The sequence below is a fragment of the Pyrgilauda ruficollis genome, unplaced genomic scaffold (assembly GCF_017590135.1).
Source record: "Pyrgilauda ruficollis isolate IOZ18807 unplaced genomic scaffold, ASM1759013v1 scaffold38, whole genome shotgun sequence".
In the NCBI taxonomy this organism is placed as follows: Eukaryota; Metazoa; Chordata; class Aves; order Passeriformes; family Passeridae; genus Pyrgilauda; species Pyrgilauda ruficollis.
The window spans coordinates 6,488,704-6,502,093 of NW_024525267.1; the positions used below are offsets into that span (position 1 = coordinate 6,488,704).

General features: G+C 38.1%; 1 protein-coding gene across 1 annotated transcript in view; it reads left to right on the forward strand.

Annotated features, from left to right (window-relative positions):
* The window catches only part of ADSS1 (adenylosuccinate synthase 1), a 28,069-nt gene extending 16,284 nt beyond the window's left edge, over nucleotides 1–11,785 (forward strand). The window contains exons 6-13 of the mRNA XM_041476140.1: nucleotides 32–139; nucleotides 533–614; nucleotides 1,504–1,630; nucleotides 2,540–2,694; nucleotides 3,848–3,972; nucleotides 5,679–5,776; nucleotides 6,909–7,058; nucleotides 8,481–11,785. Coding sequence (XP_041332074.1) covers nucleotides 32–139; nucleotides 533–614; nucleotides 1,504–1,630; nucleotides 2,540–2,694; nucleotides 3,848–3,972; nucleotides 5,679–5,776; nucleotides 6,909–7,058; nucleotides 8,481–8,533 — 898 coding nt within the window. The 3' untranslated portion in view covers nucleotides 8,534–11,785. The remainder of the gene's footprint in view (nucleotides 1–31; nucleotides 140–532; nucleotides 615–1,503; nucleotides 1,631–2,539; nucleotides 2,695–3,847; nucleotides 3,973–5,678; nucleotides 5,777–6,908; nucleotides 7,059–8,480) is intronic.
* Nucleotides 11,786–13,390: the final 1,605 nt, after the last annotated feature.

The window sequence follows — 13,390 nt, forward strand, 5'->3', positions numbered from 1 at the left end:
TATATTGAGGGGGGTGTTTCTTTTTACTTAGTATTGGCACAACAAAAAAGGGGATTGGACCAACATATTCTTCCAAAGCTGCACGAACAGGCCTTCGGATTTGTGACCTCCTCTCTGACTTTGATGAATTTTCTTCAAGGTACAACTATTTTCATTTGTAAATATTGTCTTAAAGACTGATACATTTTGCCTGACAGATTTGCTTTTAAGGAGACTTGCTTTTGCTTTTAATTTTGTTTTTAAATATGTGTCTGAATTTTGTATATAAATTGTCTAGAAGGAGAAGAAAACTGGAAAGAATGTGTGTGTGTATTTCCTGTACTTCACAGAGTTTCTCATAATTTAAAATGGAATTTTGAACATTGGGAAATGCATTGGTTGAGGTGTCAGAGTCCTGAGTATTTTCTCCTTATAGTGTTGAGTATATATTGTGCAATTTCAATATATATTGTATAATATAAACTGAGTTCTTGCCAAAGGTTCTGTGATTCTGTGACTATGTTCCTCATAGATACAATTTCAATTTTTACAGATTTAAAAACCTGGCACAACAGTACAAGTCAATGTTTCCCACATTGGAAATTGATACAGAAGGACAACTGAAAAAGCTGAAGGTAAGAGTTTATCACTTTAAATATTTATTTTCATTTTAAAAGATAAAAATGAAGTGTACTACTAATTGAGCTAATGTAGATGAAAAATGCATATGTTCATTATTATAAAAGCTTTTAATAAACATTAGCTATGCTTTGTAGTAGAATGTTCTCTCTTGCTGTAGGCATTAATGTAAGCTCTGTGGAGGATTTAATTCTCCTATAATATTTTATTTTTTTGAATGTTGTTTAAAATTACTTGTATCAAAGTAGTCAAGAGAATGCAGGGTGATGACTTCAGTTAGTGTCCAGTGTCAGTGGGACTTCCTTGCTTACTGAAGAATTGTTTGTGGAAGCATGTTTCAAGATCCTAGTATTGCAAGAAAATTATCTTTTTACAAATAAATACAGAAGAGACACTAGCAAAACAGCTTTCATGAATATGTATGAAAAGAGGATGTTAAAAACATCTCTTATGTTTCCCAAGTTTTTTTCTTATACTTTTTTAGAGCTGACACCCTGAGGGTATTTTTTAACGTTCAAAAGGAGAGATATATATTTTTTCTTTTGGTGCTTGGACTAGTTCTAAGTCCCATTCTCAGTGTGGCTAGACTGCAGCACACTATCTAAAGACTATAGCAACAAAATTCAGTGGGTTTACCACATCTCTTTTAACAGAAATGATACAGAAATTATGGCATTCTAATGTCATAATAAGTCATGTTTTCTTATATGAGTGGTTCAATAGATTGAAAGGAGTATAAACTAATGGTTGTATTTTTCAGGAAAACACAGTTATTGAGGCTGGAAGCTTAGACTTATCTGTATGTTTTGTCTTTCAAAAGTGAACACAGTGTTCCCTGCTTCCAGCTATTGTCTGGGGAAGCTGACATTTGTACTCAATTTGCAGGGATATGCTGAAAAAATAAGACCCATGGTTCGAGATGGTGTGTATTTTATGTATGAAGCTCTTCATGGCTCCCCAAAGAAGATCCTTGTTGAAGGAGCCAATGCAGCATTACTTGATATTGACTTTGGTAAGTTATATTCTAAATTCAGCTTAACTCCTAAGAGATCAGTTTTGTTTTGATTTGTGTTTATATTGACTTTGCAAACAGCAGGAAAATAGAGAAAATAGGGTTTCCTTAATAGGAACAGATCTCCCAGAAGTAAAGCTCATTAAAACAGAGATTGTATCATTAACAGGATTAGTGTTTAGGGTTTAAATATTGATTTTTACTGAAGTTTATTCCAGTGCAGCTGAAATTTCACTGCAGATATTCTTGTCTTGATTGCTTTTAAATGTGTGTGCACATTGCCAAACAATCCAGGTACTCATTGCAGTCAGTTTAGGTAATTCCTCTGGCAAGGGAGGAGGATTAAACTGGTGCAGCAACCTCTAAGTCTTGCCACTACAGTTGGTCTCTGTTCTGCTTTCTTACCAAAAGTCTAGTTAAATTAATGAAGAAAAAATTAAGGACGGAAGAGATTCTCCAGTCCAGAGTCACTGTGTAGAGATCATAAGTAACCTCTTAAGACTTAGACAATTTGTGGCAAATACTCAGAGCCACTTGTACAGAGCACTGGGAATGCCAGTCTGTGACCTTTACACCAGGCTCTCCGTGAACGTAATGGAAATAATTTCTGTGATACACAGAACATTGAAAAAAAGCTTTACACAGCAGAAGCATCATATAATAGATCCCGTGCCTAATGGAGGTAGTACTGAGATGCTTTTGAATTTCTCCCTTGTGTGCAATCCTCGGTGAAAGTTGTAAAGGATGAATGACACATAATAAAAAGAATTTGCCTCCCTTTTTGGCTGCTGTTCCAGTTTAGCTTTAAAGCCAAACATAGAAGCGAAAACCTTCTTTGAACTGATAAAAACCAGTCTTTGTTTCTTACCATTGCTGACAGAGGGCTGTGCTGCTGTGTTTTCCTGGCAGGCACGTATCCCTTTGTGACCTCCTCGAACTGCACCGTGGGCGGTGTGTGCACGGGGCTGGGCGTTCCTCCGCAGCTCGTGGGGGATGTGTACGGCGTGGTGAAGGCTTACACCACCCGCGTGGGCATCGGCGCCTTCCCCACCGAGCAGATCAATGTAGGTTTAGTGTGACAAAATGTGCTGGCAACAAGTAGCAGTGCAATGGGGTAAGGGTTATTCCGCTGATAAATCAGCATGGTGATAATAATGCTGAGCAATTACACCCATGAAGAGAATATAATTACATTGTGAACTGAAAGTGTTTCCCATGAGAGGAGAGACACACGAGTGTGATGATGTTACATTGCAGTGACCACGCTTCTGTTGTGATGATCAATGTGAAAACAGATGTCATCATCTTATGTAACATCATTAGGTGTATTTCAGTGGAGAGAGTTTGTTGTGGACTGGAACTGTCAGTGCATCCCAGAAGAGCTTAAATTACAAGAACAACTTCTGTGCTTAACAGATTGTGTTCTGTGTGATTTATAGAATAAATGTGGTGTGTGTGTCAGCCAGTCATGCACAAATGGGTCGATAAAAAGAAGGGGAGGGATTTTAGTTGTTTTAAACTGTCTGCTGCATTTTCATTATCAAGAAACTAGAAAGCTCAGGATATTGATTATGAGCTATACATGCAGCAATCTCTAGGGCAGTGTTCCGAATCTAATTTAAGGACTTAGTCACTGAAATCCTTTCTCTAATGGCTCAGATGGGTTGATGGTGTCCTTTGGGTTTATGAATCATGAACCTAAAGTTTCTTTATTTTTTGCCACAGTATAACCACTGCCAGTCTGAATGGAACAGCTGGCAGTCTCACACTGTGGAAGAAGCAAGGAGCCTTAGGTGTTTGACCTGGACATTGTACAAGCATTGGTCTTGTCCCAGGCATTAACAGTCCTGTCACCAAAACCAAAAGATGTGTCAAAAGACCAGATGAAGAAAGTACATGCAAACAAAATTTTATAAAGGACTGAATTGTCAAGAAAATCTTCCTATTGGATGAAGAAGTGAGAAAAGTCTCCCCTTGGAACACAAAAGTCATATCAAATACATGATTTGAAATGCTAGTGATTGCAATACAAAAATCTTGTGCATAAGGGGATTTGTTATCTGCCTTAGTCCTCTCCTAGTAATTATTTTTTCCTGGAAAATAACTTTCAAATTGAAACAACTGTATTTTTCTTGCTATTTGTCTATATTTGTTTGTATTGTTTTCCAGCCATGTTTTCAGTGAAACACCATCAGCATTCTCTCTGTCTTATTTTAGGAAATTGGAGATCTTTTACAGTCCCGTGGCCATGAGTGGGGGGTAACTACGGGCAGAAAGAGACGCTGTGGCTGGTTAGATCTTGTCATTTTGAAATATGCTCATATGATCAACGGATTCACTGCGTAAGCATCACAGATTTTGCGCTACATTTGGAAGTGATAATTTTGTGCTTCGCAGAATAAATATGTAGGTAACATTAATATAAGTCCAGTAAAGTGTCACATTTTAAGCAATACAATAATGCACAGTGGGCAACTGAGAATTGTCTTAATCTAATAATGATCTAATTCCTGTGACTTTTTTGTTTTTCACATTGAGTGATTTTGCAACCTAATAGCTGTGATTTTTTTGGTACATGTTTTTACTGTGCTTTCATCCGACGACCAGTGGAGATTGGATCAATATATTGGTTTTCTAACAGTTTACTCCAGTGTTTTTGATCCAGTGCTTTCATACTGACTTGTGCCATGGTCTAAAACCTGTTGGGTTTGAGGTTTGGTTGACTAGTGGATCCTACTTGTAGGACCAATTCTACATCATTTGGAGCCACTGCCTTGAAAAGTGAAGTTAATGGAGTGATACAAGAGTACAGCAACTGGCACAGCTTTCATTCCAGTTTCAACAGGTTCATTTGTTTACAAAGGTGTAGTGAAATATTGTGTTATAAATTCTGCTTTTGAAGGGCTAAATTTTGTTTTCTTTGAGACCAAGTGGGTTCCTTGGTTGATGCATTCAGGCAAACTTGTGCATATATGCAAACATGTGACCCTGATGATTTTAATATGTTATAGACTGAAACATGATTTAATGTCATTTATGCTACTGATATTACTATGGTCTTGTTCATTAGTTTATCAAAAGGGCTTTTTGGCTTTGGTGTTTTTTCTTAATTGGATTTATGTTTTGCTTTAACTTATGCAGCTCTAGTTTATGTGGAAAATTTTAAGAAGGCATTAGGTTTCCTTCCATTTCAGCTCTATACAATTACTGCACTCCTATCAACAAAACTATATCCTCTCTGATAACTGTGATAGCTAAAAAAGAACGGGGAGATTTAAAAAGTTGAAGAACTGGCTCTATGGTGCTTCTTTCTCAAAAAGTCTTTTCACTTAATCCTTTCATTCATCATGTACTTAGTGAGCACATATAGCCTGGACTATTTTGCACATACCTGTCTAAGTCCTTAGCTGCTCAGATTTTGTAGGCAACACCTAGAATATTGTTTTGGAGAATTTGACTAGTTTTAAAATGCAAATTTATTCAGATCAGTGAGTACTACAGTGTCTTCTTGAGGTTCCATTTTTGTCTCCTGATGGGTTCATTCACAAAATTAATAAGGTTATTAAAGTAATAGCACAGCCCAGGCACTGAAAGGCAGGATGGGATCCTTCCTAATGAACTGCACATGTGGTTTTAGTAACTACACTATACTTGTTCTGTTATAAAAGTGTAATCAGTCACTAAGTCTGTCAGACAGTGGTTGTGAATCAGTAGGAATAACAGAAATAGTCCCTGTCAGTGATGTCATGTGTCATACCCATCCAAACCAGGCCCAGCAGGTGCCCCTTTCCACAGTCAGAGTGCACTTCCATGCACTGAGCTGAACACTGTGCTGAGCCTGTGTGAGCAGCCAAGCATTTGGAAATGTCTCGTGGTATCTGAGTCGAGTGTTCATCCCAGAGGTGTGAATTCAGTTAACAATAGTTTAATACCTTTTGTGTATTTCTTCTGGCTAGGCTGCTTGAGCTGGATTTGTGAAAGGGGGAAAAAAAGAAGTATTAAAAAGGAGATTCATCATGTGTGTAACTAACTGATGTTTTTTGTGCAGTTTGGCATTAACAAAACTGGATATTCTTGATGTCCTTGATGAAATTAAAATTGGTGTTGCCTACAAATTGGGTGGAAAAAGAATTCCATATTTTCCAGGTAAGTTGTTAAACCTCTATGTTCATTTTTATCTTTCCTGCCTGTTAAGCCAATTTTTCTTTTTAAAATCAGACTTGACTTCTTTTTCACTAGACATTCTGTGGCAATTTATGGAGCTGCAGTCTCTGTGTAAAGATTGCTGTACCATTGCATTGGCATTTTCCATTTACCTTGCATCTGTTTACAACAGCAAGAACTTCAGAACAAATAAAATCTTGTGTTAGGGCCTCTGTGTTGTGCCATTAGATTTTTTTATTGGCAAAAATCAGGAGTCTGAAAATCAGCAAGACTTGAGTCAGTGACTGTGTATCATTGGCAATAGCATTTAATGAAGCAAAATTGAAATAAAAGCTGTACAAAAATGAGATGGAAACAAGCACAATAAAGCTGTTTCTGCATGGCTTTATTAAGCTTTGTTAACAACAACACTGTGGTTAATAAAAATATGTATTGCCCCCTCAATAATGATTCACTTTTTAGGTGTAATGGTACACAATTTTTTTACATTAATGATGTTTTCAAGATATGTGTAACAGTCTCTGCCAAGAAAAGGAGTTTGTTCTGCTGAGCTATAGGGGAATCCAGAGGCACAGGGTGGATTGGCAGCCGCCAGCTTTCCCACCACTCTTGGTGGTTCCTGGCTGTGGACACAATGAGAATTCCAGTGGGGAAAAGCTTGTAGACATCGGAGTTTTTCACAAGACTGTTTTAACCTTGTTCTGTAAAGATGAAACTCTCTGAGACAGTAATGCCTTGTGTACTGTTTTATTCTGTGCAAATCTGAACCAAAAAGTGGAAGTACTGTAAACCTCAAAAAATCTTATTTCCTCAAAAATAAAACTGTGGTGTTGTTGTTGACTCCATGTTGACAGCACAGAGTACATTCTACAGTTTTTGGAAGAGGAAACTGTATCCTAGATCCTCTTCGATCAGATTTATCTTCCTAAGTATCAGACTTTAACCTCAATTAAGAATAAAGGAGTGAATGATTGAATAAACCAGTAAAAATACTATTTCCTCATATATCAGATTTTAATTGTTGTCAAAAGTCTTTATTGGTCAAGAGCCATGGGTCTGTTCTCTTAAGGCAGAGCAGCTAAAATCAAATGTGACAAAAGCTGTTCTTCCACAGCTAACCAGGAGATACTACAGAAGGTAGAAGTAGAGTATGAAACAATGCCTGGGTGGAAAACTGACACAACTGGAGCACGAAAATGGGAGGACCTCCCACCCAAGGCCCAGAACTACATCCGCTGTGTGGAAAACCATGTTGGCGTGCCAGGTACATTTCTTTGTAGATGTCCACATGAGGATGCCACAGCAGACAGACACAGCTCTGTGAAAGTGCTCAATTTGGTAGTTGGATGTCACTTTATTTGGGCAGGAGGGAATGAAAGTACCAGTGGTTGGGCTGATGGGGGTAAATGACGGCTTGCCAAGAAGCAGCAAAGGGTGGTGTTCAGCAGGCAGGTCTGCAGTGCTGCAGAGAGCTCCAAGCTGCTGCTGGCAAGGATTAACCAGAGGAAAGATAAACATGTGTTGTTCTTGGCAAATGGCCACCTTCTGTCAGTGAAAACTTAGGGGTCTCTTAGGTGCTTCGTGCTTCAGTGTGTAGTTAGGCTGATGTCCTCATCTCCCCCTTTCTCTTTGCATCCTGCACTGCATCCCTGTTTGAACTTAGATGTCTTTGTTTTGGGGTTTTTTTCCATTCTTACTTGTACAGGGAATTGTGTTGCATAACAGGTACAAGATTGCTTAGCCCAGGTTTTCCACTTTGGAAAAATGAGAATCTTAACATCATCCATCTGCAAAGGTCAAGCCACGCAGTTTTCTTCAAATCTAACTGCTAGAGCCCTAGATGTGCCAAGAGTTAGGTGTGGCATGAATGGTGGAGTTTGCAAGAGAATTTCCACAGTAACAAGCTTAGACAGCTGGCATGTGTGCTTTTGTTTTCCATAAAGCGCCTCAAAGGTCACATCAGTGGAGTACAGGCTGGTTACAGCCATGGCAATTCCTGCATCGGTCACGGATCAGGAAACATCTGATAGCAGAGACTGAAACTCAGAGAATGGCCTGTGTGTGGTCAAGGACACACAAGGGATGCATAAATACAGCTCCCCTTACCTTTATTCCTCTGGTTTGCTGTGCAAAGTCACGGTGCCTTGCTAGGTTTGAAGGCTAAAGGAGACCTACCCACAGTCAATTCTATAGCATGGGCAATAAAACTGCAGTGGAACAGCTACAGTGTGGAATTTGGGGTGGCTGCTCACACTGGATAATGTTTATAGTTAGAGCCTTACATTTAAAAATATTACAGTATGTAGGCATCACTATCTCCTGTTCCACATCATGCAGACTTCAGAGTCTGGCACAGCTCTGGCTTCCTCTCTGCAGGGATGTAGCTAAACATCCTGTCCAAACAATTGCTCTTAAACCTGCAACAAACATTCCTGACCTTCTATTAGACCTTCCATCTGCAATGTTTTGTATTTATGGTATCATTATTTTATGCTTTCAAACTTCAGTATACTGCACTTTTAGTCCAGTAGTGCAGCTGGAGTAGAGGGATTTTTGACAATGAGTCTTCCTTCCTAAAATGGGCCAGTCTGTAGTGAAGCATGATGAAAGGTGAAGATTATTCCAGTTCATTGATTATAGTATTTACTCTCAGTAATTGTTCTAACAGATGTGTTTTCCTCCCTAGTTAAATGGGTTGGAGTTGGGAAATCAAGAGAATCGATGATCCAGCTGTTTTAAACAAATGAAGAACTTCATGTGATGAGAAGCACAACTTGGCGTTCACCAGTTCCTTGCAGCTTCCTCTTGAAATGGAAATGCTATTTAAAACAAACAAATTCTTCTAGGAATTAAATAGAAAAAACCCCATATATTCTGTATTGTAACATTTTATTTAAGTTCTCAGTAAATTCAGTGTAAAATCTCCTTGGTGTCCATCATCAAAAAAGCCAAAAAAAGTACTCCTAACAAAATAGGGAAATCATTTTTTTCAATTGATCCATGTTACTATTTGAAAGTACTTTACACCTTTATAGTATTTCTCCTTGCTGAAACCAGTATCAAGCCTTTTGCAGTAATTATTGGGTAACTTTAGAATTGTGACGCTTGGATTTTTTCTTCAAATGTTAAAATATCTGTGTATCTGGGTTGGCAGTACTAGAACAGATACTATGCACTGAAATTGGTTGAATTGTAAAGATTTTCAGTTTATAAAATACATTAAAGTTAGGTGGGTATTTTTGACTGCACAAAGCAAGGCAAACACGATTACATATAATTTTTATATAATATTTTTGATAGCCTACTAAAATGAATGGAGAGCAGCTAAAATGTAAAATGTATTTATCACAAAACCTATCCTAGTAACTGAGATAACATCTGTAAAGGTGCCAAATTGGAGAAAGCTGACCTGTTTAATAATTCTTTGAACTATTCTGTGTATTAACAGGCTGGAGATTGTCAGGTGTGTGGCCTTCCTTTTATGCAGTAGGAAAAGGAACAAGTGAAGGTGGAGGGAGGAGAGTCCTCAGGGTACAAAACACATGAGGAGAGTAGAGCTGAGACAGCACACTGCACTTTCTCCATGAACCTGGGACATTTCTTCCTGCTAGTCCTGTGATTGAAGTTTCCCAAGTTCTACAGTGGTACTCTGTTGAGGAACTTGGGACTTGTGGCTCTGTAAGGCACTCGCTTCCACAGCTCATAGGTTTCCAAGAATAAATCAATGCATGACTCAATGGTGACTGCTGCAGTATTTACACCCCTCACACATTTTGACCTTCCTCAGCAAAATGTAATGCCTATTTATAGAAGGGGATGACACGTGGCAGCCAGGGCTGGGACATGTAGAAGCTGTGGAGAGGTCCCAGAATCTTCAAGAATGTACTTGGACTTCTTTGTGGATCTTCTAATTTGTAATGGTTATGCATCAAGAGCTCTCTAAAAGGCCTATCTCTTGTAGAGGAAAAAGATCATTCTAGAGACGGCATTATTCCCTAACTGCGAAGTTCTCCAAGTAGATGTTCCTTTTTTATATATGTCTCAGAAAGCTATAACAATATTTTTGTATCATTCCCATGGGCTGTGGAAATGGCATCACATCCTCAGTGGTGCCATTATGCTGTGTGTAAAAACAGCCCTTTTCTAACATGGTAACTCCAAGGGTACAAAACAATGACACTTGGCATTAGAAATGGAGAAAAAAGAAAAACCTGTCAGGAGGATGTTGTGCCACACTCATCCCCTTTGTCTCATCTCACTCAATATCAAATAGCAGATGATGTTCACAACCTTTTCTGTCAAGAACACTTTTAACAGTACCAGTGCAAAGCACTAAATGTAACTGTTTACGGATGTTTTGCTGCATGTAAGGCAGAATTCTTACACCATCCAGCTCTGGTGCAGTCTCTCCATGCCCCAGTTCATTATAGAGTCTGGCTTAATGAAAAAGCAAATACCCCTTTTCTCTAAAAAAACCCAACAAAACAGATCCCAAAGTTGTGAATCCTTACTTCTGTTTTAACTCCTTTGTCCATCTTTGACAAAGTGTTTAATCTCACTGCTACTGGTTTTGTAATCTGTAAAATTGCAATTAGTAATACATCCTCACCTCTTCAACACTGTCTTTTGGAGTTCCCTGGGTCAAGCCCTGCAGTCCTTGATCTGAATTGAGGAGGAAGCTCTCCCCATCATAGTTATAGCTGTTCTGAAAGACCAATGAGATTTCTGACCTTATTTAATGTTTGCAAAGCACTTCTGAAAGGTACTTGCTACGTGCTAATTATCACAAGCACTGTGAAGTGTGCCTCATTCATATGAGGTACTTTAAGCATAAAGATGCTTGGAGATACAGTAATTAAGTTTTGTTTTCACATGGCTTAACCCTGTGACATTTGCCTTCTGAATGATCTAGAGCTGTTCCTTTTCTTGGCCCCATCTTCCTCTGTGCATTTGTGCAGGGAGGTGGCCATTATATTTAAACTTTAGTTGATTTATAGGCAAAGTCCACAGTGACTAACAAGCCACTTGGTGTGCTGAATAACTGGATTAAATGATCAACTCTAAACTGAGTATTTGGCATATTGGAGACAATAGCTTTTATAACATAATTTTCACAGGATTACTTTCCACCTAATCTTTTCATTGTCCATTTTTCCATTAAGTATCCATTAGATCCACATGGCTTGTCCTTGCTTTCAAGGATTCATCAAAAAATCCAGTGATGTTGTCACTGAGCATGATGTAACAAGCAATTATCCCATGACTTACTCTGTTACCATAAAAATATCATGCATTTTATTTCATAGCATGGATATTTTAAATAAAAGTTCTACTCCTATTAAATTTTACATACGCTGTCATTAAGTTAAATGTGAGTAAGTTCAGGTTTTTATGAAAAAGCTCTTTCATCTACTGAGAGACACAGTGCTTAATAGGAACATTTTAATGTAAATTTCCTTTACTTTTGGCCATTTTCCATATATGTTCTTTTGTGTTGTTTAGAATTTCATTTAATAACAATCACCATGATGAATTTAACTACTTCTTTCTCCCCAGCCAAATTCAGTAATAATGGCTAAAACTGGCTGATGCATCATCCTGTTTGATATCTGGATGGAAGAATAAGGGAAAACATTTATTGAAAAGCTGTAATTTGTGGTAAAGATTATAGTTTTTTTAAAAGTAGCAGTCACAGACTCACTCCTGCACAGTAATGTTTTTGAGATATTTTCTGGCACTTACAATATGGCCTTCCTAGTGAGATTTACACTTCCTAACACATTCAGGATAGGATTTTGAAGCTTTTGTATTTGGCTATATTTGGTCTTACAGTTCTGGCATAATGCACTTTATAACAGGAAAGAAAATGAAGCATTTCCATAGTAATGTGCAATCTATACTTACACCTTATGCAGATTTTTTTCAAACTATTTTTGATCCACACCTGTTTATTTTGTCCTTGAAGTTATATTAAACAGATTTGAAGTAACAGTTCTTGGTCTCTATTTCTCTTATTTTTTAACAAAATTAACTTCATACAAAACCTGGTTTAATTTTTAATGAATTTTAGAAAATAAGTAGCAGCATTAGTGAATGAAGGTGTTTTCTCTCAGTCTATAGATTTTCACTGTTTGGCCTGTCTTCACAATTCCACAAACTTTGTCTCCCTTTCCCATTTACAAACTGAGCAGGGATCTACCTTTTATCACTGGGATTGGTGGTTAATCATCTTTGGTTAACTCACCTGAATGACCAATGGTTTTATAAGGAAAAATACGTCTTCTAAGTGGTGCAGAAACTCTTGCAATAAAAGTGAACTCCATTAAGATCTTTATCAGCAACACTGAGAGAAAGCAAAGGTCGATACTGGCTCAGATAAACAATTATCACCTCTAAAACTCACTGGGCTTCAGGTGAGTGTGTTAGGGCTTCCAGAAGCCTCCATAGAAACCACTCCTTTTCTCCTCTGTTTTAAAAGGAGTCAGAAACAGCAGGGAAGTGTCCTTTTCAGTAAATGACAGCAGGTCAATGCCTCACACACCACTCAGGGCAATGCCTGATGCCTCTGAGAGACTTGGTCTGCTAATTAATTAGTATTTCTTCATTTTCTTTGCATCAGTTATGTACATATATGCACACATATATGTACAATTTCACATAGAATGGTCTTTGGTAGCTGAAGCATCTTAGGTAGTGTCATCTAAATCCATGTCAGGCTGGCAATGCCCAAGTCAAAATACCAAACACCAAAAAACCAAACCAACACACCAAAAAAAAAGTTTTAAAAATACCCCCAAGCTGAAGAGCAATGTCTGATGTTTGGGATGGAGGAAAAAAATACATTCAAATACATTCCCCTAACCTCTGACATAATACTTTACATGGGGTCAAGCTCTAGCCAACTAATTATTCCCTGTAGAAGTGCCTTGATTCCTGTACAGTAACATGTCATGTCCATCAGAGAGCTGGTTTAAAGTGTTTCATGTTGGCAGAAAGGATGAGCTCACATTACCCTTTTAACTGGGCATCAGGCAAGAAAGGAAACCCAGCTCCAGCCATCTCATTTACAGAAGTGGCTGTTTGTGGTAGTCCATCAGGGCTGTAACCTGGTGGTTTGTTGGCCACTAATGAGTGTGTCAGTGCTTGCTTTGTCTCTTTATTAGATCCAGATTGCCAGTGACAAAGAGGATGCCTGAAGCACGGAGCCTGCTCAACTGACACTACATGGATCTATGGCATGGGGAAAGTGGGATTGTACAGGCTGCTCCAGGGGGGTAGGGAACTGGATCCTTTTGTTCCCAAATCACTGGTCCAACACAAATGAGCTTTGATAATGAGCGTGTTTTACAGAATGATTGCAAGATTTTGCATTTAAACTCTTGTATACTTACAGGAAATTAGTTGTTCTAAAATACTTTCATGTGTTACTAATATCTGTAGATTTCTGGAACAGACACTGTTCATTAAATATTTGCCCATCAGCTCTATAAGATGGTAAGAAAAATAAAACAGGAGAGAAGGTCTTTTGTAAGCACATACACTTTATATCTTCCATTAATGTAAAAAATTTTGTCCAACAGCTGCATTTTTCAGTGG